The sequence below is a fragment of the Phascolarctos cinereus genome, unplaced genomic scaffold (assembly GCF_003287225.1).
Source record: "Phascolarctos cinereus isolate Bilbo 61053 unplaced genomic scaffold, phaCin_HiC Scaffold_3;HRSCAF=262, whole genome shotgun sequence".
Lineage (NCBI taxonomy): Eukaryota > Metazoa > Chordata > Mammalia > Diprotodontia > Phascolarctidae > Phascolarctos > Phascolarctos cinereus.
This window is the reverse complement of record NW_027555736.1, coordinates 96,226,998-96,250,355: the sequence shown is the minus strand read 5'-3', so window position 1 is coordinate 96,250,355 and position 23,358 is coordinate 96,226,998. Positions and strand designations below refer to the sequence as shown.

Below are 23,358 nucleotides of genomic sequence, written 5' to 3'. Positions count from 1 at the left end.
AAACTATTCCTTGTTTCCCCAGTTTCCTTATAGTATCAGCCTTTATATCTAAATCGTGTTCCCATTTTGACTTTATGTTGATCTGTGCCTAGTTTCTGCCATACTATTTTCCAGTTTTCCCAACAGCTTTTGTCAAAAAGTGAGTTCTTATCCCAGAAACTGGATTTTTTGGGTTTATCAAACAGTAGATTACTATAGTCGTTGACTACTGTGTCTTGTGTATCTAATCTATTCCATTGATCTACTACTCCTATTTCCTAGCCAGTACCAAGTAATTGTGATGATTGCTGCTTTATAATACAATTTGAGATCTATGGCTAGACCACCTTCCCTTGTAATTCTTTTTCATTAATCCCTTTGATATTCTGGACCTTTTGTTCTTCCAGATGAATTTTGTTATTATTTTTCTAGCTCTATAAAATAATTTTTTGGTAGTTTGATTGGTATAGCATTGAATAAGTAAATTAATTTAGGTAGTCTCTTTTCATTTTAATTCTTGTTTGATCTCTTATAGAAGTTCTAGTAGATGGCTTGGGTTTTTTTGTTTGTTTTTGGTTTTTAAATGTTGCTTGTAGATGTTTTGGGAGTTATTCTCTTCTTCTGGGTTTGTGTCTTGAGCATCCTTGATACTACTGTAATATGATGGGATTCTTTTTTTGTCTGCTCATTCTTCTAGCCTATTTTGTTAGTGCTGGGTTTTGCATACTTCTAGAGGGAAGGTCAGCATTAGTCTTCTAGCTGCTTTCTTGAGGTATTGAATGCTGTGTTATTCTAGATGCCAGGGCCAGCTCATGCTGGGGATCTGCAAGCTTTTGGTACTCCCAAAGTGATCTGATCCAAAGCATTTTAATTGATAACCCCTTGGTCTAAGTTCTGCAAGTTTCTAACCTGGGTTTGGATATCAGCAACAGTAAACTGATGCTGAGCTGTCAACTAGCTAGGAAACTTTAATGGTTCAGAGTGACAGAACTGCAATCTCCCCTTGGGTCTGGGATTCTTGCCCTGCCTTTTCAACTTCAGGCTTCAGGTGGGGCTAGGAGCTGAACAGAGATTCCACTCTGCTCCTGAGGCCTGATCCTCACCACTCCTGCTTGCTGCTGAGCTAGGGCCTGCTACTACTTCTGACTGCAGAATGCCACTCCTAGGTATAGGTCCACCCCTGACCTATACCTGGAACCAAGTAGTGAGTGTACAGGGTTGTCATTTGTCACTTGATCCTGCCCCAGTATGAGTCTGGGACTTCTTCTTGCCCTGATGCACAGTCTTTCCCCGGGCTCTGGGAGTGCTATGTGCCCTGTCTCTAGTGTCCACAAACCTCATTCTCTCACACTATGGGTTAGAAAAATAGCTCAACTCTGGCTTTTTCTAAGATTTCCTTGTCAGGACTCAGTATGTTGGGAAGTTTTTTCTCCTTATGACAAATCTAAATTTGCCTCTTGTCAATTTATACCCATTGCTCTTGGTAAGTCTACCTTCTGGGGCCAAGCCAAAGTATCCCAATACCTTTTCTCCATGTCAGCTTTTCAGATACTTGAAGTTGGCACCTTTATTCCCCCTAACCCCCACCCCAGTCTTATCCTCCAGTTCCCTTAATCTTGATATTTAATGAACTTGTAGCCTTTCATTATTTCAGTTGTCTTTTTCTAGATACTCCCTAGCATATTAATGTCCTTTTTAAAATATGCCCAGAACTGAACATAACACTATGGGCATGGACATCTCTGAGTAGGATACAGTGAGACTAACACTTACTCAGCATGTCATGTCTCTCTTACTACAGCCAAAGGTGACATTAGTTTTCTTAACAGCCATGTCAGAATGTTTGATACATGTTGAACTTGATATCAACTGAAATTCCCAGATCTTTTTCTAGATGAAGTTCTGTAAAGTCATGCTTCTCCCAATTTGTACTTGTGATGTTGATTTTTAAAAAATCTTAATTATATTTTTATTTGGCTTTACTGATTTTTGGCTTAATTTATCCCAGTCCTCTAGCCTGTCAAAGTGTTTTTGAATATCACTGCTCAACCTAGTATGGATTAGCTCTCCTTACTAGCTTTGGCTCACTTGTAGATGTGATAAACGTGATAGGTATAGTATACCTTTATCCAAAACACATTTAAAAATGTTAAATAGCATAAGACCAATCACTGATTTCCTAAGACTTTCTATGAGAGACCTTATTCCAAATTGACACTGAGTCATTAATGACTCTTCTTGGAGCTTTTTGAATCCATCTAATTGTGTTATCTAGTCTACATCTCTCCACTTATTGGACAAGAACAGCACTACAGAACTTTTCTTAAAAGTTTTGCTAGGGGGCAGCTGGGAGACGCAGTGGATAGAGCACCGGCCCTGGATTCAGGAGAAGCTGAGTTCAAATCCGGCCTCAGACACGTAACACTAGCTGTGTGACCCTGGGCAAGTCACTTAACCCCACTGCCTAACCAAAAAAAACCCAAAAGCTTTGCTAAATCTAGACAAACTACACTTGTAGCATTCTACTTTGTCTAGTAACCTTGTTAAAAAAGATTTAGTCTGACACTGCCTATGCTTGATGAAGACAAGCTGGCTGAGATCCTTGTTTATATGATCACTCATTGCCTGGTCAGTTTGATAAGTATTTGATAAGTGCCAGCTGAGTGCCAGGTACTGTTCTAAGTGTTGTAAATACAAAAAGAAGCAAAAGATAATCCCTGAGCTCAAAGAGCTCACAGTCTAATGGGGAAGACATTATATATAAACAATATGTACAATAAATATGTACAAACAAACTGTATACAGGATAAATAGGAAATGGTTAAAGAGGGAAGGCACTGAGATTAAGAGGCATTGAGAACAACTCTCTGTAGAAAATAAGATTTTAGTTGGAGATTAAAGGAAGCTAGGGAAGCCAATAGGCAGAGGTGAGGAGGGAGACAGCATTCCAGGGATGGGGGGACAGCAAGAGAAAATGCCAAGAGATGAAGTGTCTTGTTTATGGAACAGCCAGAAGGCCAGTGTCACTGGATCAAAGAGTAGTGCTGGGGAATAAGGTATGAGAAAATTGGAAGGGTAAAAGGTGACTAGGTTACAAAGGGCTTCAAATGCTAAACAAAGGATTTTGTGGTTGATCCTGGACGTTATAGAGAGCCATTGTAGTTTATTGAATGAGGAGAAGGAGTGACATGATCAGACTTGCATTTTAGGAAAATCACTTTGGTGACTGAATGGAGGATGGATTGGAATATGGACAAAGTTGAGGCAGGCAGACCTACCAGCAGGCTATTTCAGTAGTCCAAGCATGAGATGATGAGGGCCTGCCCCAGAGTTGTGGTAATATCAGAAGAGAGAGAATGGGTTTGAATCTCATATTCAAGAGATGTTGCAAAGGTGAAATGATGGGTTTTGGCAACAGAGTGGATATGAAGGTGAGACATAATGAGGAGTTGAGGATGACACCTAAGTATCAAGTCTATGGGACTGGGAAGATGGTGTTGCCCTCTGCAGGGGAAGCCTATTTAGTAATACATTCTAGAATTGTTCCTGAAATTGAAATCAGACTCATTGGCTTTAGGTTGTAGAGTCCATTCCATTATCTTTTTTTAACAATCAAGATATTTGCCCTTTTCCAATCTCACAGACCTCCATGATCTTTTAGATAGCAACTATATGGTTCAACAAAGATGATGCCTCTGCTTACTCTTTAGTACCTTCATTCTGGGGTACTGTTGTAATTCTCTAGTTCTTTCAGTTCCTTAAGATGTAGAACATCTAGGGTAAGGATTTAAACTCATCAAGGGCAGTTAAGTGCTTTATTATTATCATCTCTGTTTACCTTGGACATTGCTCCCTATTAGATATACTCTTTCCAGGCCAAAGGTCTTCCTTCTTGGAGAAAAGAAATCAAATAAGTTTTATTTATTAGTCATCATCCCTTCTACCCCATAAGCAGTCCCATCCCTCCTTTTGCCCTCAATGTAGCTTTAAAAAAACAATATCACTTTTTATTGTCCATAACTTCCTCACCAGCCTCAGCTAATTCTAAGCTGTAACAATACTAACATTCCAGTGGGATTATGCCATACTTTTGTAATTATCCTCTTGCTTTTGTCTTCTGACATGACTTTTTAAAATGTAGGTAGATTAAGTGAGCTCTCTCTTCAAGTCTTTTTAGAGAACCATTCAAGATCCAAACCCTTTGGAATATGAATGATGAGGGCTCAAATGTTGAGAATCTTGACCTTTCCTTTGAGTTTTCCTGGAGTTAATCTCTTTCAGCACCTTATCCTCATCCTGTTGATCATTGTTAGAGGGTGTTGGGTAGAGTGGTACCTCCTAAGTGGACCTGATTGGCTTATGCCCCCAATCAGCATTCTCCAGCCTAAACAATTGTTTGGATCCTGTTTGCTTTCAACTCTTTGTTACCTCAAAAATGATAGCCTCAAGCATGATTTCAGAAAAGTTGTATGGAGGGAAAGGAAGGGGAAGGTATAGAAGGAATAAAACAATAAAGGAATTTGTTAATACTTGCTTAAGTTTACCAGTCAATATCTATAGATCTATAGATATTCTGTATGTATACACACACACATACATACACACATACACACACACACACACACATACATATACATGTATGTCCTGGGCCTGATGTAAAACCATAAGCACTTGGAAAAAGGAGTACAATCCAACTGTGCTATTTCTGTCCTTTTATACTTTTTTTCTGAGGTATTATCTCTACTTCCTTCGAGTGTGCATGTAAACCATTGTATGTGGGAGCCAATCATAATTTCTTTTATAGTTCTCTTTCCTATTCTTTTTGTTTGTTTGTGATGGTTAATGATTGTTGGTTTCTCTCTCTCCCCTTCCCTCCCTCCCCACACCCTTTCCCACACACACACAGTCCTAGTTCTTTCTAGTCACTGCACAAGGCATTATTGTCTGGCATGTAGGCAGCTAATAAATGCTTGACCTCATCTCAAATGTAGTAAGTCCACCAAGGTTACCATTTTGTTTTAAAATAGTCTTATTAATAGCATCTAGGCTGTGATAAGCACTGCCTCCACTAAGGTGAATAGGGTAATCATTATTACTTTTGAGATCTACACCATAGCTAAATTCTTTTTTTTTTCTGAGCATTTTGGTTTTCCATATAAACTGAATGGAAAGCACAGAAATAATATTACACATAGCCTAGTATGTCTCTGCAAGAATATAAGTCCTATAGTTGACTTATCCTAATGAGGGTGGGCCATGGTTACTTGTGATGACCCAAGGTCTACCTGTTCATATTCTCCAGAGCAGCAGTGTCAAACTCTGAACCAAATCAAGTTGTAATTTAAAAATGTTTATCAAAATAAGTAAAAATACAATAGAACATAGATAATGTTAATCTGTGGTTTTCTAAGTCAACATATGACCCACAGGGATTCATTTCTATTTGTGTTTTACTCTACTGCTCCAGAGGGCACATCTCTTGGGCCTCATAGAAAGTACAAATATTTGGAGAAGGAATTGGTATGATCCGACTGTGTTATTTCTGCCCTGTTATACTTTTTTTTTGAAATATTATCTCTACTTCATTCTTCTCAGACTACACTTTGGAACTTCTGGGTAGGCCAATTGCTTAGGACTGGGTAGCTTTGCCTGTGGTTGGTTCCTTTAAAAAAAAAAAAAAGAAATACATTATCTTATTATATTTACCTTCTTCGTGAGCCTTATAAGATTATAACGCTACACACACCTATAATTTTACAGAAGAGGCTCCTTACATGTGTATGTTTCTTACTTTCCCTTACTCAATCTCGTATACTCTGTCTCTGTAATATTTGCTGTCTTACTATGACAATCTGCAAAACACTGTGCTGGGTGCTGAGAACAGAAAGATAAAAATGAAACAACTCCTGTCCTCAGGAGCTTATAGTTTGATGGGGTAGACATGCATATATGCAAAAGAGATACAAGAAATACAAATGGAGGGTTGGTGAATGGGAGGCTTTAGCAGTTAGAGAGTGTTGGAGTAGACTTTAGTTACAATAGAAATAGTCTGTTACTGGGACAGAATGCAAAGCCTTTTCAGCATAGTAGAATCTGCCTGGTTGTGTTCTGCTGAATAATCTTTGAGAACCTAGAATCACCTGTTTGCTAAAACATGACATTGAATTATGGAGGTTAAGAATTAAATTTCCTAAATTCTGTTTTTGAAAAACTAAAGTGTTTTAAACTGAATTAAAATTTTCAATGTATAAAGGTCCAAAAGCTTGAAGGTACCAACCAAATACAATATATTTTTCATGCCATGAATAGGATTAGCAAATACTAATATGGTAAATTTCTGTTTATATGGAAAACCAAAATGCTCAGATAACCAGAACTTTTTTTTTAACTGTACGAAATAGCAGTAATTGGTATTTATAATGGCGACCCAGGCCTTCAGAATCACGAGCTAAAAACTGTATGATTCTTGTGGTATTTGAATAATGAATTTTTTTATGCTCATTAGACTTTACCATCACCACAAGGTAATCATCTAATATTAAGAAAGGCATTTGCTAGAAGTAGTGAGTTCCATCACTACTTCTCTCATTTACTTTTTTTTGGTGGGGGGGGGCTAGGCAGTGGGGTTGAGTGACTTGCCCAGGATCACACAGCTAGTAAGTGTTATATGTCTGAGGCTGAATTTGAACTCAGGTCCTCCTGAATCCAGGGCTGGTGCTCTATCAACTATGCCACCTAGCCGCCCCTTCATTCACTTTTAAACTGTCTACAATATGGCTTCTGATCTTCCGTTCATCTGAAACCTCCAGTTACCAATGAATTCTTCTTAATTACCAAATTTTATGGTCTTTTTTTTTTTTAGGCAGTTGGGGTTAAGTGACTTGCCCAGGGCCACACAGTTAGTGTCACGTGTTTGATCTGAGGCCAGATTTGAACTCAGGTCCTCCTGACTTTAGGGCCGGTGCTCTATCCACTGCACCACCTAGCTGCCCTCCTTATGGTCTTTTTAAAACCTCATCCTTCTTGACAGCATTTTATAATGTTGATCATTTCTCCTTTCAGGTTTTTTGTGACATTAAGCTCTCTTAGTTCTCCTCCTATGTCTGTCAGACCACTTCTCATTCTTCTTACTTGCTACATTTTCACCCCTGTCACCTCTGCTAGCTGTGGGCTGAAGGCTGTGTCCTAGGCCTTCTTCTCTTTGTCTGTATATTCTCATTTGATTATCTCATCAGCTTCCTTGGGTTTAATCATCATCCCAGATCTAGATATCCAGCCCTCCAATCAGTCAGCAAGCATTTATTAAGCACCTACTATTTGCCAGGCCTTGTGCTAAGCACTGGAATACAAAAGAAAGGTTAAAAGGAGCAGCTAGGTGGTGCAGTGGATAGAGCACCAGCCCTGAAATCAGGAGGACCTGAGTTCAAATGCAGGGTCAGACCAAACATTGACACTTACTAGCATGTGTGACCCTGGGCAAGTCACTTAACCCCAATTGCCCAAAAAAAAAAAGAAAAAGAAAGGTTAAAAAAAAAAAAAGCAACCCAGCCCTTGTTCTCAAGTCTAATAGGGGAGGCAGCATGCAAACAGCTAATGTATAAGTAGGATATGTAAAGGATGTGTTGGAGATGATCTTGGAGCAAAGGCGCTAAGATTAAGAATGACTAAGAAAGTGTTCTTATTCTTAGGTAGGAGTTTAGCCAGGGAAGCTAGGAGGCAGAAATGAACAGAGAGAGAATTCCAGGCTAAAGTTGGGAGATGGATTGAGTATATGAAGAAAAGCAAAGAGGCTAGTATTATTGGACCACATGATACCAGAGGTGTGGGAGTAACATATAAGAAGACTGGAAAGGTGGGAAGAGCTTCGATTACAGTGGGCTTTAAAAACCAAATACAGGATTTTATCTTCACAGAGGCGATAGGGAACCACTAGAGTTTATTGAATGGAGGCAAAGGGGGAACAGTGAGACTTGTGCTTTAGGGACATCAGTCTGACAGCCAAGGAAAGAGTTGAGACAGGGAGACTGACCCAAAGACTATTGTACTATTCTGGGCATGGGATGAAGAGGGTCTTCACCAGGCTGGTAGAAGTGTCAGAGGCAGAAACAATAGGATGTGGCAACTGATTGGATATGGTGGGTAAAAGAAAAAGGAGTTTAGGATGGGTTCCAGCTTAGGTGATCATTAGGCTAGTGGTACCTTTGACAGTAATAGTAAAAGTTAAGATGAAGGAACTCTTTTGGGGGTAAGATAACACATTCTGTTTTAGACATGTTGAGTTTAAGGTGTCTATGGGACATCCCGTTTGAGATATCTAGTGAGCAATTGGAGATGTGATACTGAAGGTCAAGAGAGGGGTTAAGAGAAATAGACCTGAGAATCATCTTTATAGAGATGATTTGAATTATAGGAGCTGATGAGATTACCAAGTGAAATAATATAGAGGGAGAAGAGGGCCCAAGACAGAACCTTGAGGGGAACATTAGTCATCATCACTTGGATAAAGATGAAGCAAAAGGAGACCAAGAAAGAGATGTCAGACAAAAGGAGAACCAGAAGAGAGTAGTGTCACAAAAACCTAGAGAAAATAGAGTATCAAGTAAATGAAGGAGATTGACAGTGTCACAGGTTACAAAGAGGTCAAGAAAAATAGGGATTGAGAAAAGGCCACTAGATTTTACAATTAATACTTCATTGTTAACTTTGGAGAAAAAAAGTTTAAGTTGGATGGTAAGGTCAGGAGCCAGACTGCAAAGAGTTAAGAGAATGAGAGGAAAGAAAATGGAGACATTTATTGTATATCAACTTGTCTAGGAATTTAGCCACGAAAGAAAGGAGAGGTAGAGGATGATAACTACTGGAAGTGGATGAATCAAGTGAGAGTTTTTTTAAGGATGAGGGAGACATAGGTATGTCTGTAAGCCATAGGGAAACATCCAGGAGACTGGGAAAGACTAAAGATATGTGAGAGAATGGGGGATGATAGAAAAGGTCGATCTATTAGAGAAATGGAATAGAATGGAATCCCTTATTCAGCGTAGAGGATTTTGCCTTGGCCAAGGAGAAGGGCTCCATTGGATATTTTGACTGGACGTCATGTAGGGATCTACGAACATGTCCCAAAATGAACTCATTATCACTTCTTTCAGCCCTCCCCACTCAAGCTAGTTCATCTCCATGAATTCTACATTCCAGCCATTCTGCCCTGCTTGCTGTTTCTCACACAGGTGCTCTGTCTTCTATATCCATGCCTTTGCACTGACTAACCCCATGTCTGAATTCTCTTTTCTCACCTCTACTTCTTAGAATCCCTGACTTTCTTCAAGGCTCAGCTAAATACCACTTTCTGCAGAAAGTCTTTTTTTTTTCCAAGAAAGTCTTTCCTAGCCCCTTTATATGCTATTGTCTTCCTTTCTGTTACTTTGTACTTATTTTGTCTATATCTTCTATATAATATTTTTTATTCAGTTTTCAATTTCAAATTCTCTCCCTCTTTTCTCTCCCTTCCCCACCTATTTCAGCAGACAAGAAAAATAAAACCCATTACAAATACGTATAGTCAGGCAAAATAAATTCCAGCATTAGTCACATCTCTCCCCCATACCCCCAGAGAAGCAAAGGAAATATGCTTCAGTCTTCACTGAGTCTGTTAGCTCTCAATCTAGAGGCAGATAGTATTCCATGTAGCTTTTAATGTACATGTTATCTCCCTCACTAGAACATAACTCCTTAAGGGAAGAGTCTGTTTTAGTTTTGTATTCTTTGTATTGTCAGTATTTTACCAAAATGTTTGTCATTAAGCACTTAATAACTGCACTTGGATGAATTGCATTCTTATTCCCATTTTATATAGATTTAATTCAGGAACTACATTTTGTATCCTATTAGCTACCTCTTCTCCTGAGCAGTGGAAGACAATAGAATTTCCAGTTGATGAAATTATACCAGCTTGCATACTAGAGATAATAAGCCCAAGCTTGTTTTATGCATTACCAATTGAGAGTAGAGGTAAGAAATAAATTTTGATGCCTAGTATTTCTGAAAATTTGCTTAAAATTTTACACATACACAGAAATCTGAGTTATTTTGTATTCCTTACTTATAATTTTGCTGTGCCCTGGATATTTAGGAGAGAAATTTGCCTGTGATTCACCTGTCAGTAATTTAGTTTACAGAATGGAGCAAAACAAACTCTTCTGGTTGTATCTGGGTCAACACATTAAGTTTCGGTGTAGTATATTTATGATATTGTATAGTAATAATGTTCAGAAAGTCCAATTCATGAAAGAAACTTTAAATTATGTTCAGTGTGCTAAGAAAGGGAGGTGCATATCTCAAAAATATTTTCAGCAATTAAGGTTGAAATGGAAAGGATTTTCTGATTGATCAAAAGACATTTGTCTAAGAATTCTGATTAATCGAGGTTTTATTGTATCTAGGTGTTCAAAGCCAGTGTTTTCTAATTTAGCCATGACAGTTTTACTACTACTCATATCTTTCTGCTTTTTGCTTGGAAATTTATATTTGGAAAACTTGAGTATTTTATTATGAGATAATAAATTAACAACAGACAAATTCAGGTTGGATGGAGTTGCTTTTAAAATGTTGTAAATTAGGCCTCAAATAAGGTCTTATTTTTAAAAAAAAAATTTATGTTTAGAAACATGATGAAAGCTAAAACCTGCTTTATACTGACTTCTTAACTAGTATTGAAGTTAACTATATATAGAGAACTGTAACAAAAAAATTAGGAACCAGCACTTCTGACAGCCCTGCAAGTAACAGAAGTCAAAATAAGAATAATTATCTTTCTTTTTTTAAACTACAAAGGACAACATACATACACATGGGTACATATGTATTTGTCTAAATACATTTGAAATGATGGATTAACTTGCTGTTCCTATTAATCTTTATTAAAATGCAGTATGTACAAACTAAAACTGCTCACAGAATAACTTTTTATATTTTAAGCAGACCAAGAAAAATTAAATTTGATGACAGTTAAATTAACAGAACATTGCAACTCTCAGAAAAATAGAGTACTCTTTAAACCAAGAATTGGAGATGTGTGCTGTGCCAGATTTACAAGTAAGGATCTTTCCATTAAAGGAATAACTATATGTTTCTTTTCATATGTAACTAGAGATTTGAAATATTTTAAGTGCTAAGCTTCTAAAGGTAAGGGAATTCTGTGTCTGTTCACTTAAAGCTAGGTTATTTAGAAGATTGTCAACAAGGCCAGGGTCATGGGTGTGGTTCTAGTGTATAGAAAAATGTGTTTGTCTATTTTATGGCTAGCTGTTGCAGAAACCTGTGCCTTTGGTCACAATTGGAAGTTGGGCAAGGACATAAGGTGATCTGTACAAGCCCATCAACCCTTCTAGAAACACAATTTGTCCATGCCCTACTTGTGGTAGTTGAGAAATGTCATATTTGTATATGAAGATGTAATGTGCATGTAAACAGTGAAGGATGTTCCATGTCATTACAAGGTACATGTCATACAAGGAATGTAGTTGATTTTATTTAAAAAGATTGAAAAGGTGTAGAGATATATAAACAAATCCAATAGTCATATTTACATGATCAGATGTGTTGGGTGTCTCAAATGTAGGTTTATGTCAAAAGCATGACAGTCAAAGTGATACTTGTTTTTTTAATGAGTGGATTAGTGCATTCTAAGTTACAGCATTGCTTGTTTGCTGTATTTTGAGTTATTGTATAAAGTACTGATTAAAAAAACCCTAGTGGTTTGATAACAATAGAAGCCCATGAACTGTTATGCTTAAATTTGTTTTTTCAAAATGAAAATAAACAATTTGGAATAAAATGAAAGTGTAACCGTTAAACTTCTGAGCTAGATATATTTGGAGAGAAGCATAGAGATTGGCTAATCTCTCAAACTTTAGGACAGGCAAATAGTTTTGTATTTCTATTGGCTCAACTTCCCATTGTCTGACATAGCAGGCTGTAAATTTGGTAACCTAACAGAGGATGAAACAGCAAGTGGCAAGTTAGGAGTGAGGAAATATGTAGCATTTCTCCTTTCTTCATATGGGTGGATTGAAAATTTTTGAGTGATTTAAAATTATTACTGGCCAGCTTTCAAGGGAAGAGAACATTAAATGTAATTTCTTATGTGAGGTCTCATCTTTCAGGTGACAATTATTGGTACCGTGCTATCATCCTGACGGTCTCAGAATCTGAGGTAAAAGTACTCTATGCTGACTATGGAAACATTGAAACTTTGCCTTTTTCTCGGGTTCAGCCAATCACTACCAGCTACCTGGAACTTCCTTTTCAAATAATTAGGTGTTCATTTGAAGGTAAAGTTTTAATAGTTATTTTCCAAGTGTGAAGTTTTGTAAGTTTGAACTACATTGTTGACCTTACAGTCTTCTAAGTGTTAATGTTATATATGGTATATACCTGCCTGTATTTAATAATGTACTTGACTTGTCAATGAAAATTTAGTGAAAATTTGAATGAGACTAATAAGGTGGGTTTTTTTAATACATATAAATAAAGGCCATTATATTTTGACATCCCTGTTATAGATCCAACTAGATGAGATTAGACTGGTTCATACTACATAGACTACTTTTTTTTTTGAGAGGAGCCAGATTTATTATTAAAATTCTCTTTCCTAGAAAAATAGTACATGTAAGCAGTTTTATAAACCCACCTAAAATATGTGAATTTATTTTGACCTTCATCAGTAGATTCAGAAAATTACCCAAATATTATCATTTTTATAATTAAGATCATGCCTTGCAGAATAAGAGAATGTAGAAATACTGTAATTTTTTGTCAACTAATTATGACTAATTTTTTTCTAGGAATAATGGAATTGGATGGGGAATGGTCTCCATTAGTAATAGAGCATTTAAAAAAACTCATGTTGAATCAGAATGTCATGGTTTCAGTAAAAGGAATCATTAAGAATGTCCATGCAGTGTCTGTTGAAAAACGTTCCGAAAATGGTACTATTAACATAGCTGATAAGCTAGTGATGGAAGGTCTGGCAAAGTACATCACAACTAAAAGTCAAAGTGTTTTGAATAAAGGTAATTTTCCCCCAAACTTAAAATTGTACTTTTGGATTCATTTGTTAGTAAAATTACCTCTCACAACTTTTTTTAAATATAGAAATAGTTGAAGTAGAAGATGTGTTTGTGTTCAGAGTATTTTATTTTTGTTATCATAGCACATTTTATTGGTTTGCTAATAGTTTTTATGTTTCCTTATAGGACAGACTAATTGTGGCTGCATAGAGTTAAAAAAACAAGTAAGTTAAATCCCATTAAAATGAAAAAGAACTTTGTAAGTTTTTAGTAATAGTGAATGTAATTTTGTCTTTTATACCCATAGGTGGAAAAACATGAACAGATACTACTCTTCCTTTTAAATAACCCAACAAATCAAGATAAATTTACTGAAATGAAAAAGTTGCTAAAAAGTTAAGTATGTTAAATGACATGTGACTTATTTTTTTGTACCTACTGAGTAAAACCATAGTGAATTATGTTGTTTGCATGTATCTTACTGAATAACATTTTGGAATAACTTTATTCCAAAACCTAATTACCTAGAATCTGGTTTCAGGTTATCTTAATTTTTATACAATGATAATCTATTGCAATTTACTACTGCTGATGAGAATCCTACACAAGAGAAGCTGGGGTTGTGGTAGAATTTATTTATTTAATTATAACTTAGTTTAGAAAAATAATTTTTGAATTGTACACCTTGTGAATTTAGATGAGTCGTAGGCCTATTTTAAAGTGAAATCTCATCATTTAGTTCACTTGTATACGGAAAGTTTTGCATAGATGTTTATATATGTTTTTATAGTGAGAGTTAAAAAGCACACAGGTAGCAATATATTTCATATCAAAACAAATTTATTTGTAGCTTTGTTGACTCAGGTTTAATAAATCTGCAAATCTAGGCACTCAGTAAATGTTAGTTGAATAGTGTGGTGGGAGTTTCACATCATTTTTGTTTGCCCAAATTCTAAACCAATTTAGTAGATCACTAATGGAAGATAAATAGTATTTTAGGAATTTTTATTTTTTTATTTAAGATCATAGGATCACAAATTTAATTTAAGGGTTTTCTGTTTTTAAAAAATATATATTGATTTCTGTAGAGTTGTAAAATTTATCCTTTGTTTACATACTTGTAATTCAAACACATATTAAAAATCAAAAGCCGGCTTCATGAACATACTGTTGATCCATGTGAATATGTATGGTAAGAACATAACTGTTCTGCCACTAAGTCACAGTAAAACTTAAGCAAGTCATTTAACTTTGCTGTGCCTCAGTCTTCTCATCTGTAAAATGTGCCTATCTCACAGGGGTGTTGTGAGAATAAGTTTTAAGAACAGTCTATTTAGGTGGAAAATGGTGTGTATTTTCAGTTTTGCTAATCCCTGAAGGCAGCCTTTTGACAGGACTGGTAGATGAACGAGAAATCTATGTAATGGAGCACTGTTCTTCAGAACATCAAAAGAGCTATGATTTCATCGGTGTGGGTATACCTATCACTCAACTCCTTCATGTTAAGTAGATGATTTCATGAGTTGCTGTGGCCAAAAAGCTCGTCACCTGGTGGCTGGTCTTCTGATGATGAGCCTTCCAGAACTTAGGTAGCTGGTCCTCATGGTGATGACATTGTATCACAGGGCCTGAACTGGAAGCCTTTCCAGCTTGGTTGTAGGACGTGCCAGAGCATGTGCTTTGCTGACATAACTTTCAAGAATCCAGGTCACTTCTGTGCCATGATACAGCAAGGAAGTGGGACTTTAATGGAGAATATCCCTCCTTATTCAGTGAATCTAGGATTTCATCTGCACACCGGATGCAATATTAGAATAACTTTTTTAGAAGAGATGAATGTCAGACATGAAACCAAGCTGTGTTATGAAAAATGTTTACTTGATTGCTCAAATACACTTTCTCCTTTCTATACAATTCATTATTTTTTTTCAACCTTCCAAAGCATACCTTCAGTGGATATACTGATAGGTTTAAAATGTATTGTGAATGTTTTCTAACCATTGAAGAAATTTGTGAATTTGTGTCATGGTATATTCTACATTTTGGGGTGGAGGGTGATAAAGGATTTCACTAATAATGTGTACTTGAATTGAGAATAACTTTTATAAATATTTCGTTTTTGTTTCAACCTTTTCAGTAAAATAATTGACCAAAACAAGAGAGTGCTGTGGTGATTAGGACACAAGTGGTACTGCAACCTGGCTGTCATCTCTCACAACTGGTGGAACTATTACTGTAAATATACATAGCAATATAAAATGTATTCTCTTTTGTTTAATCATGTGGAAAGGTGGAAACTTCTATTGTATATCAGATATACAGCCATAGTGATGGTATAATGGAATTATTTTCTAACTACATGGAAGATCTGTCAAATTATATAAGCTGCTTCACTTAAACAAAACTGATTTTTGTTCAGGTATGCTTATTTATGCTAAAAATATGGAGGAAAAATGAACAATTTGAGAACCATAATAAGTGAGCCTATTGTATAATGTATACACAAAGGCTACTGATTTTCTGTTTTATCAGAAATGTAGTCATTACAAGAAACAAACACTTTAAAATGGGAAATAAAAATGGCTAGCAATAGTATATAGTGGAATTAAGCAGTAGAGTCTAGACTTGTTTAGGAGAGAAAATAAAGAATCCTTGTATTCTGGATTCTGCTTTCTTTCACCTCTAGTTTTTTGTACTGTTTTCCTTTCATACAACTCACTTCAGCCACCCTCCTTTTTTTTCCCCCATATGTGGTAAAAATGCTTCCTTGTGCTTTTTCCTCCCAGAACATAGAACCATATAATGTATACTCCCCTCTCACCTCACCAGCACCACTATGTCTTTCTATTCCTGTCTCTTTCTGTCCAATTCCAACTCTAAACTGCTATTTTTTTCCAGTGGCATTGTCATAAAGCATCTTTCCCATGGTTTTGCTTTTTCAAACCTATAGCCATTTCATCAGTGATAAATAGAATTTGATTCTAAGTAGCATTTACTGAGCTTTGAAACAGAAAAGCAGTTGTCCTGATAAGAGTATTAATTTCTTCAAAACAGCCTAGTTGAGAGGATTGAGAAAGTTTCCGTGAAAACAAACACATATTAAGGGTGTCCTAAATTCATGTTTTGCCACTGCGGCTCAGTTTCTAGATAGTACTTTGTATTTTCTCCTTATACCCCATTACAATTTTGGAAAAGTTCAAGTCATGAATTGATAGTAAAATATATTCAAATTTGGACTTAGAGACTTTCTCCCCCTTTATTACCATTATTCTTTGACTCTTATTATGCATTGAATATTATTCTTTTTCTCAGGAAAAGATTATTTTTTTCTTCTACCAAATGTTAAAATTCTGCCGATTTGTCTGGTTGTTCTTATTTCTCCTCTCCAAAAAGACTCATCCTGTCCTGCTTACAGAACTACCATGTATCAATATTTTTTCATTTCCTTTTTTTATTTGAAAATAGCCTGAAAACAGTGTTTTTACTGTATTGTGTTTATTATTCATACAAATTCCAGCAAAAAATACTTCCTGAAGCATCAGTGAGATATGAAAGCAGTTGAAAACATGGAATCTCAAAGTTGGGTTTTTGTATAAGAGGGAGAAAAAACATAAAATATGTAAAAGCTTTAGTAAATTAGAAATCTTTCTACTTAAAACACAATGGTAGCTTAAAAGATTTTATTATGTACTTAGGTTCCTTACCCAAAAGGTTTTTGACTCTCCCTTTGTACTTAACAGTATATAAAAAGCTGATTTATTTACATAAAAGGTTATATAGTTCTATACTCATCTACTTTTTTTTCCCCCAAGCAGTTCAAATCACAGGGAGAAAATGTAAAAAAAAAATCTTTCAAAAGAAAGTTAACTTTGAAGTAGGTTGGCCACACATATATTAATAGCAAAAAAAAAAAAGGTGTTTCAAATACAGGTCAGATCCCATTATGTCACACTTCAAAGGAGTGTATACCTTATTGTGTTGTGGTACTGGAATTTAGTTGTATGGAATATTGCTTGAAATAAGTGAAGTGTGGTAATCTTGTTATCTAGCTATATTGTTACAATGGTTATTTATTGAAATGACAGTTGACCTTTGCCAGTAGAGTTTTGGTTTGAATTTTCTGTAAAAGGTCACTTTTGATCTTAGTATTCATTTCTCTGTGAAGAATTTTGAGGAGGGTGACAAGTGATAGACAAGTCCCTCCTACTTACTTTTATGCTTATTCTACGTGCTTCTGTTTCAAGGGCTATTGAATCCACAGTGTTGTTGGAGTAAATTCCTGTGTAAGTAACTAGTGCCTATTAATCATAATTTTGTTTTGGCTTGTAATTATTTTTTACTCCTTGATTTTGATGATAGTTTTTGTTAACTTTAAAAAAACTTAGTGTCATTAAATGTTCTACTAATGTTCTGGTTTGCTCTTCTATATTTCGTGGCGAACAGATCTTTTACCAACCGAATTCAGGTGGTCAGAATAATGTAGTATATAATAATACCTTCCTCTTCTTACATGGAGAACATTTAATATGCTTAGTATAGGTTTTCAAAATATAATTGATGCTAATAACTGAGTGCTAGATTAAGGGACAAACAGCTTTATAAAATGGCTTTGTCTATTTAGCAGTGTGACCTTAGGCAATGCATTATCTCTTTGTCACTATTTCAAGAAAAGAGTAAGCTACTTTTTACTTATGACATGGGCATCACAAAAAGTCACAGTTATCAAGAATTTAGGATCTTTTAGGGCAAGAAACATCTCACTGTACTTCATTAGGTGATACATAGGTGAGGTGTCTGAATAATTGAAGGAATGAAATTTATATTAACTTAGATTTTTTGAGCCCAGATAGCAGTGGTTCTTAACCTGGGGACAGTGGATAGATTTCAGGGGGTCCATGAATTTGAATAGGAGAAAAATTACATCTTTATTTTCACTAACCTCTAATTGAAATTTAGCTTTTTTTTTGAATTATTTAAAAACATCATTCTGAGAATGCATCCTTACGTTTTTATCAGATTTCCAAAGAGGTCCATGACACAAATAAAAAGGTTAAGAACCCCTGCCTTACAAAGGAGACTATAGATCCATTTTATGTGAGGGAACATGTAAAGCACTTTGTGAACTTTGAAGTGCTATGTGAATGTTTGCTATTATTATTATAGTGACTAGTCTAGCATGATACTCAGCCAATAAAATGAATTTTAATGAATATCTTTATTACAAGGTATAGAAATAACAAGAAATTTCAAATTGATTGTTAATTTGTTGTTGCAGATTGTTTCCATTATGATAGAATTAACCCATTCACTTGCTGCTTATTTTTATAGTTGCATGATTTCTGTAAAAAACCCCATCAACATCAAAAAACAGGATTTGAATTTGTGCCAGTATGTCCATGGGGTTTTCTTTGCAAAGATACTGGAGTGGTTTGTCCTTTCCTTCTCCAGTGGATTAAGGCAAACAGAGGTTAAATGACTTGCCTAGATTCACACAGCTACTAAGTTTTTGTGACTAGATTTGAACTCAAGTCCTCCTGACTCCAGGCCCTGTGCTCTATCCATTGAGCCACATAGTTACCTTCTAGGCAGACAGAGGTTAAGTGGCTTGCCCAAGGTCACACAGCTAGATTTGAACTTAGGTCTTCCCGACTCCAGACCTAGCATGCCATCCACTGAGCCTTCTAGCTGCCCCTGTTTGATAATAGGCTCTGTTAAAAATGAAATAGAAGGTTACAGTATATTTTATTTTTAGTATTGTTTTATGCAAAGGATATATGTGTGTCATATATGTATGTGTATATGCCATACAGATACACATATATGTGTATATGAATATTTGTGTGTGTGTATAATATACACACACATAAACACACTACAAAAACAAAATATACTACACATAAATTCAATTAAAATAAATTTTGTAAATCTCACTTTTAAGAACTGGTGGAATTATTCTCCTAGCATTCTATTCACAACTTTCAGCGTATTGAATCTTGAACTTTCTCTTTGGAAGGTGATACATTGTTCTCTCTTTTTCTCAGTTCTTAATTCAGCAGTCCTTTCTCCCATAGGGTTTTTTCCCCCTTGACAAGCTATAGAATGAGGCCCTTTATGTTTTCTTTGGTGCTTTATTTTTCATTTAGTATGCATTGTTTCTTCTTCTTTCATTTCCTCGACCCCCACCCCTCTCTTGTCAACAACTTTTTGTTCAGATTTTCCAGAACACTTTCATCTTTTGGTTTGTTTTAAATATGTTTGGATTTATTGTGCTTTTGGGATTCCTCTTTTTCTTCTCCACCCCCTCCCTTTGCCATTGTTTGTCATTCTCTTACCTCAGAGTAGTCATAATTTTTCATTCTTTTCAACGTGGAAGAATTTTAAGGAGTTAGAGCAGAAAGAGATGTTGAGAGACTGGTCCACAGGTAGGGAACCTGTGGCCATGAGGCCACATGTGGCCCTCTAGGTCCTCAGGTGAGGCCCTTTGACTAAATTGAAACTTCACAGAACAATGATAATAAAGAGATTTGTTCTGTAAAACTTGGACTCAATCAAAAGGCCACAGGTTCCTCTACCCCTGGGTCCAAACCCTTTATTTTCCAGATATGAAAAGTAATGTCCAGAGACATTGTTACTTGCTCAGAGTCACACATGTGAAAGGCAGTCAAAAATAGAACCAACTATTCTGTAGTCTAGTTTTAATTTTTGCAGTATTAGTAAAGCTTTAGTGAACTTGTTCTTAACCTTTTTGGTGTCATGGATGCCTTTGGCAGTCTGGTGAAGCCTACTTAAGATTACAAAGGAAACAAATTTTGTTAAAATATCTCTTCAGATCTCAGGTTATGAACCTATGCTTTAGCGTGTATAATCTTCAAAAGTTTACATTACTGTGGACAGGCACTGAAAAAAGTTTGCACACTAACTATACAAAATAAGGATATATACTGACCATTTTATTGGGTGTTTTTGCAACATAAGCAATTGTAATAAAACAGGGAAGAAAAGATATTAGAAAGATTAATACTAGAGATTAAAAGGTTGAAATATTTTCAGATGATAGTATGCTTTATCTAGCAAATGTTTCAAAACCAAATAAAGATATGTCAAGATTGTAGGGTGCAAATTAACTTATAAAAATCATTTGAATTCTTGTTTAGTATCAATATGGATCAAGAAAACACAATTAAAAACAATTTATAGTAATGGCCAAATGTGGGGAAATTCACCCACTTAAATTACTGCCCTAAAAATATATACATAGATAACCAATCCTCTGACTGAAATAATGGAAAAATTAAATAATTGAAGAGGCAGTCAGTATTTACAGATGAAATCAGATTAATAGAATATTTCCACAATTAATTACATATTTTATATAATAGGCATGGCATATAGAGAATTGGCATCACAGACAGAAAACCTGAGTTAAAGTTCTACTTCTGACAGACCCTGGTTCATAGTGGCTTTGCACAAGTCATTTAGCCTTTCACTAGCTCAGACAACTTGCTGAGATGATAAACTGCAAACAGGTACCAATCTGCCTTCGTTAAGGGAGTTTCTTCAAGAGTTTTATACACCAGTGAAATCACAGGTCTCCTCTCCCTCTCTCTCTTTTTTTTCAAAGACAATCAAATTATCAAGGGATTTTTTCATGGAACAGGATAAGATCATAATGAATTGTATGTAGAAAAGCAAATGGACAAGGAATATCAAGGGGCACAATTAGGGAAAAAAACATTAAGATAGTCTTTCATTCCCATGCTGAAACATTACAAAATAGTTATCAAAACCATCTAGTAGAGAAATAAAATATAATAAAGATAGTTGATGTCCAACTAAATCTACATAAAAGTTAGTTTTTATGAACTTATGCTTTTTATAAAAGTTTTTTATAAACACTTTTATAAATTTATGGGTTTTTTTAAAAACATATAGAGACTAAAAAACTGAAAAAAGATTTGTTTTACAAATATAAAAAAACTGGCTACCCATTTAATGGTAAGAAATGTATTTAAGTTAGGCATTCTGAACTTGGATATTGTGTACCTCAGATTTCAGTATGTGGTATGAACTTAGAAGGAAAAAAATTACATCTTCCTTTGGTTTCCTTTGTAATTTTATGTGTTTTCATACATTTAAAAATACCATTTGCAAAGGGGGTCCATTGGCTTCACCAGAATGCCACAAGGATCCATCATGCAAAAGAGGCTAAAAACCCTTGATTTAGGTATCCAACATACCTCATTGCATTCTGGATGGATGACAAACTTTTTAGAAATAATAAAAATCGTGTTAGAAAATAGAATAGCATCTCATTTGTGGAGGGGAGATTATCCTATTGAGGACACAAAAATGTGCCAGTACATCAGACATAAATTTTCTGTAATACAACAACAACAAATCATATTTAGATTAGGAAAATGGCAAATTTGATTTAAAGTTGACATGTAAAACAAGGAAATGTGAAAAATTTCACAAAGGCAGCTCCCAGGCTATGGTGTATAAAATGACCAAAGTGTGTGTGTAAAGAGACAATTTTCAAAAAAAGAAACAAATTATTAAATTTATTTAAAATGTTTATCTTTGTTCTAGACAAGAGATTTCCCATGCCATCAACCTCACGAACACATCAAATTGGCAAAAAAAATAAAACAGCACTCAGTGTTGCTGGCAGGGTTATTGAGAAACAGATACTGCTAATGGAATTGGAAACCACTATAATTATATTAAGAGTCTAGTACTTTGAGTTATAAAAATCACACCCTTTGATGCAGTAATTCCATTGTTGAGACTAATATGTAATGTTAATTTTTTTCTAATCAAAGAGCTCTCAATTCTAAGATTTTATAGCATTTTCATTTTTTTTAATTGCAAAAAATTAGAAGCAGCTTAACTGTCCAACAGTAGAGATGAAGGCTAAAAAATTATGGTATGTTAATGTTATGGTGTATTATAATGTAATTAAGATCAGGTATGAGAAATAAAAAGAAATAGGAAAAGAACTTATAAAATAATGCAGAGGGGAAAAAAGAAGAACCAAAAGAATACTGTACCCATTTGAGGAAAAGGATGGATGGATAAAAGAAATCTAATGGAGTGAGAGAGGGAGTGATTAAAAAGATATATCTACACATTGAAATTTGTTTATTTCAAAGTAAATAGTTTCAGTGCAACTGGTTATACTGATATTTAGTATCATTTATAGTAAATCATTTGAAAGATTTCATTATTATGGAGTTGAGACTATGAGCTGAATGAGAGCATTATCAGTGAAGATTTTCATACCATCCAGTAATTCTTCTAGCAGTGATCTTTATAATAAAGTTGGTTGTGAGGTTTGATTTTTTTTAGTCTTTGTAGTAGATTTCCTTATCATGGAAGTAGAGCAAATGGGCCTTGTGTGATTGGCATAGAGATGTAAAACTTTAAAATAAAGGTATTTTTTAAAAATTACAAAAATATTGTTCTAAATTTTTTCAGGTAAATAAAGAAGATTTAGAACTTGTAGAAGTCCTGCATGCTTTTGTAAGATAACAATTCTGTATTTCATCATTTTTATAAATTCAAATTGCAGTATATTAGATTTGCTTACATTACCTATTATAGAAATCATCTGAAGATTCTGAAAGGTCTTTATATGTATTCCTTTCATCTACAGTACTCCCATTTCAATAACAGTAGTGGGGATTTGATAATTACAAATTCTGTCATGTAGTAATATTCATGCAGTTAAACTGAGTTCATTCTTTCTGGACACTCTCTTTCTCTGGTTTTCATGACACTGTTTTCTCTTGTTTTACCTCCGTATTTGACTCTTCTCAGTCATCTTTGCTAGATGATTATACACATCATAGCACCTAATTTTGGTTATATCCCAGGCCTTTCTTGCTGTGTGTGCTCACTTTTGGTGATCTAATGAATTCAGTTATCTCTATATAGATTACATCCTGATCTCCATGTATGCAACTCTAATGTCTTTTGAGCTCCAGTCCCACACTGGACATTTTCTAACTAAATATCCCACAGAAATCTCAAATTTAGTGTATCCAAAACAGAGGTCTTGCGTCTTTCTCTCAAGACCCATTGCTTTTCAGAACTTGCCTATTTTTGTTAAAGACACCACCGTTTTTCCAGGCACCCAAATCTTCACTCTGTATATCCAATGAGTTGCCAAGTTTTATGGCTACTACTTCCACAACATCTTTTGAGTTCAGTTGCATCACTGTGGTTTAGACACTTATCACCTCTTACCTGGACTATTACATTAACCACTTAATCAGTCCCCTGCCTCCATCTTCTTGTCTCCAATCCTTTA

At 35.2% G+C, this 23,358-nt stretch overlaps 1 protein-coding gene across 1 annotated transcript in view; it reads left to right on the top strand.

Annotated features, from left to right (window-relative positions):
• The window catches only part of TDRD1 (tudor domain containing 1), a 71,925-nt gene extending 57,692 nt beyond the window's left edge, over positions 1-14,233 (top strand). The window contains 6 exon segments of the mRNA XM_020988102.2: positions 9,868-9,987; positions 10,954-11,070; positions 12,141-12,308; positions 12,822-13,049; positions 13,233-13,270; positions 13,354-14,233. Coding sequence (XP_020843761.2) covers positions 9,868-9,987; positions 10,954-11,070; positions 12,141-12,308; positions 12,822-13,049; positions 13,233-13,270; positions 13,354-13,446 — 764 coding nt within the window. The 3' untranslated portion in view covers positions 13,447-14,233.
• The last annotated feature ends 9,125 nt before the right edge of the window (positions 14,234-23,358 follow it).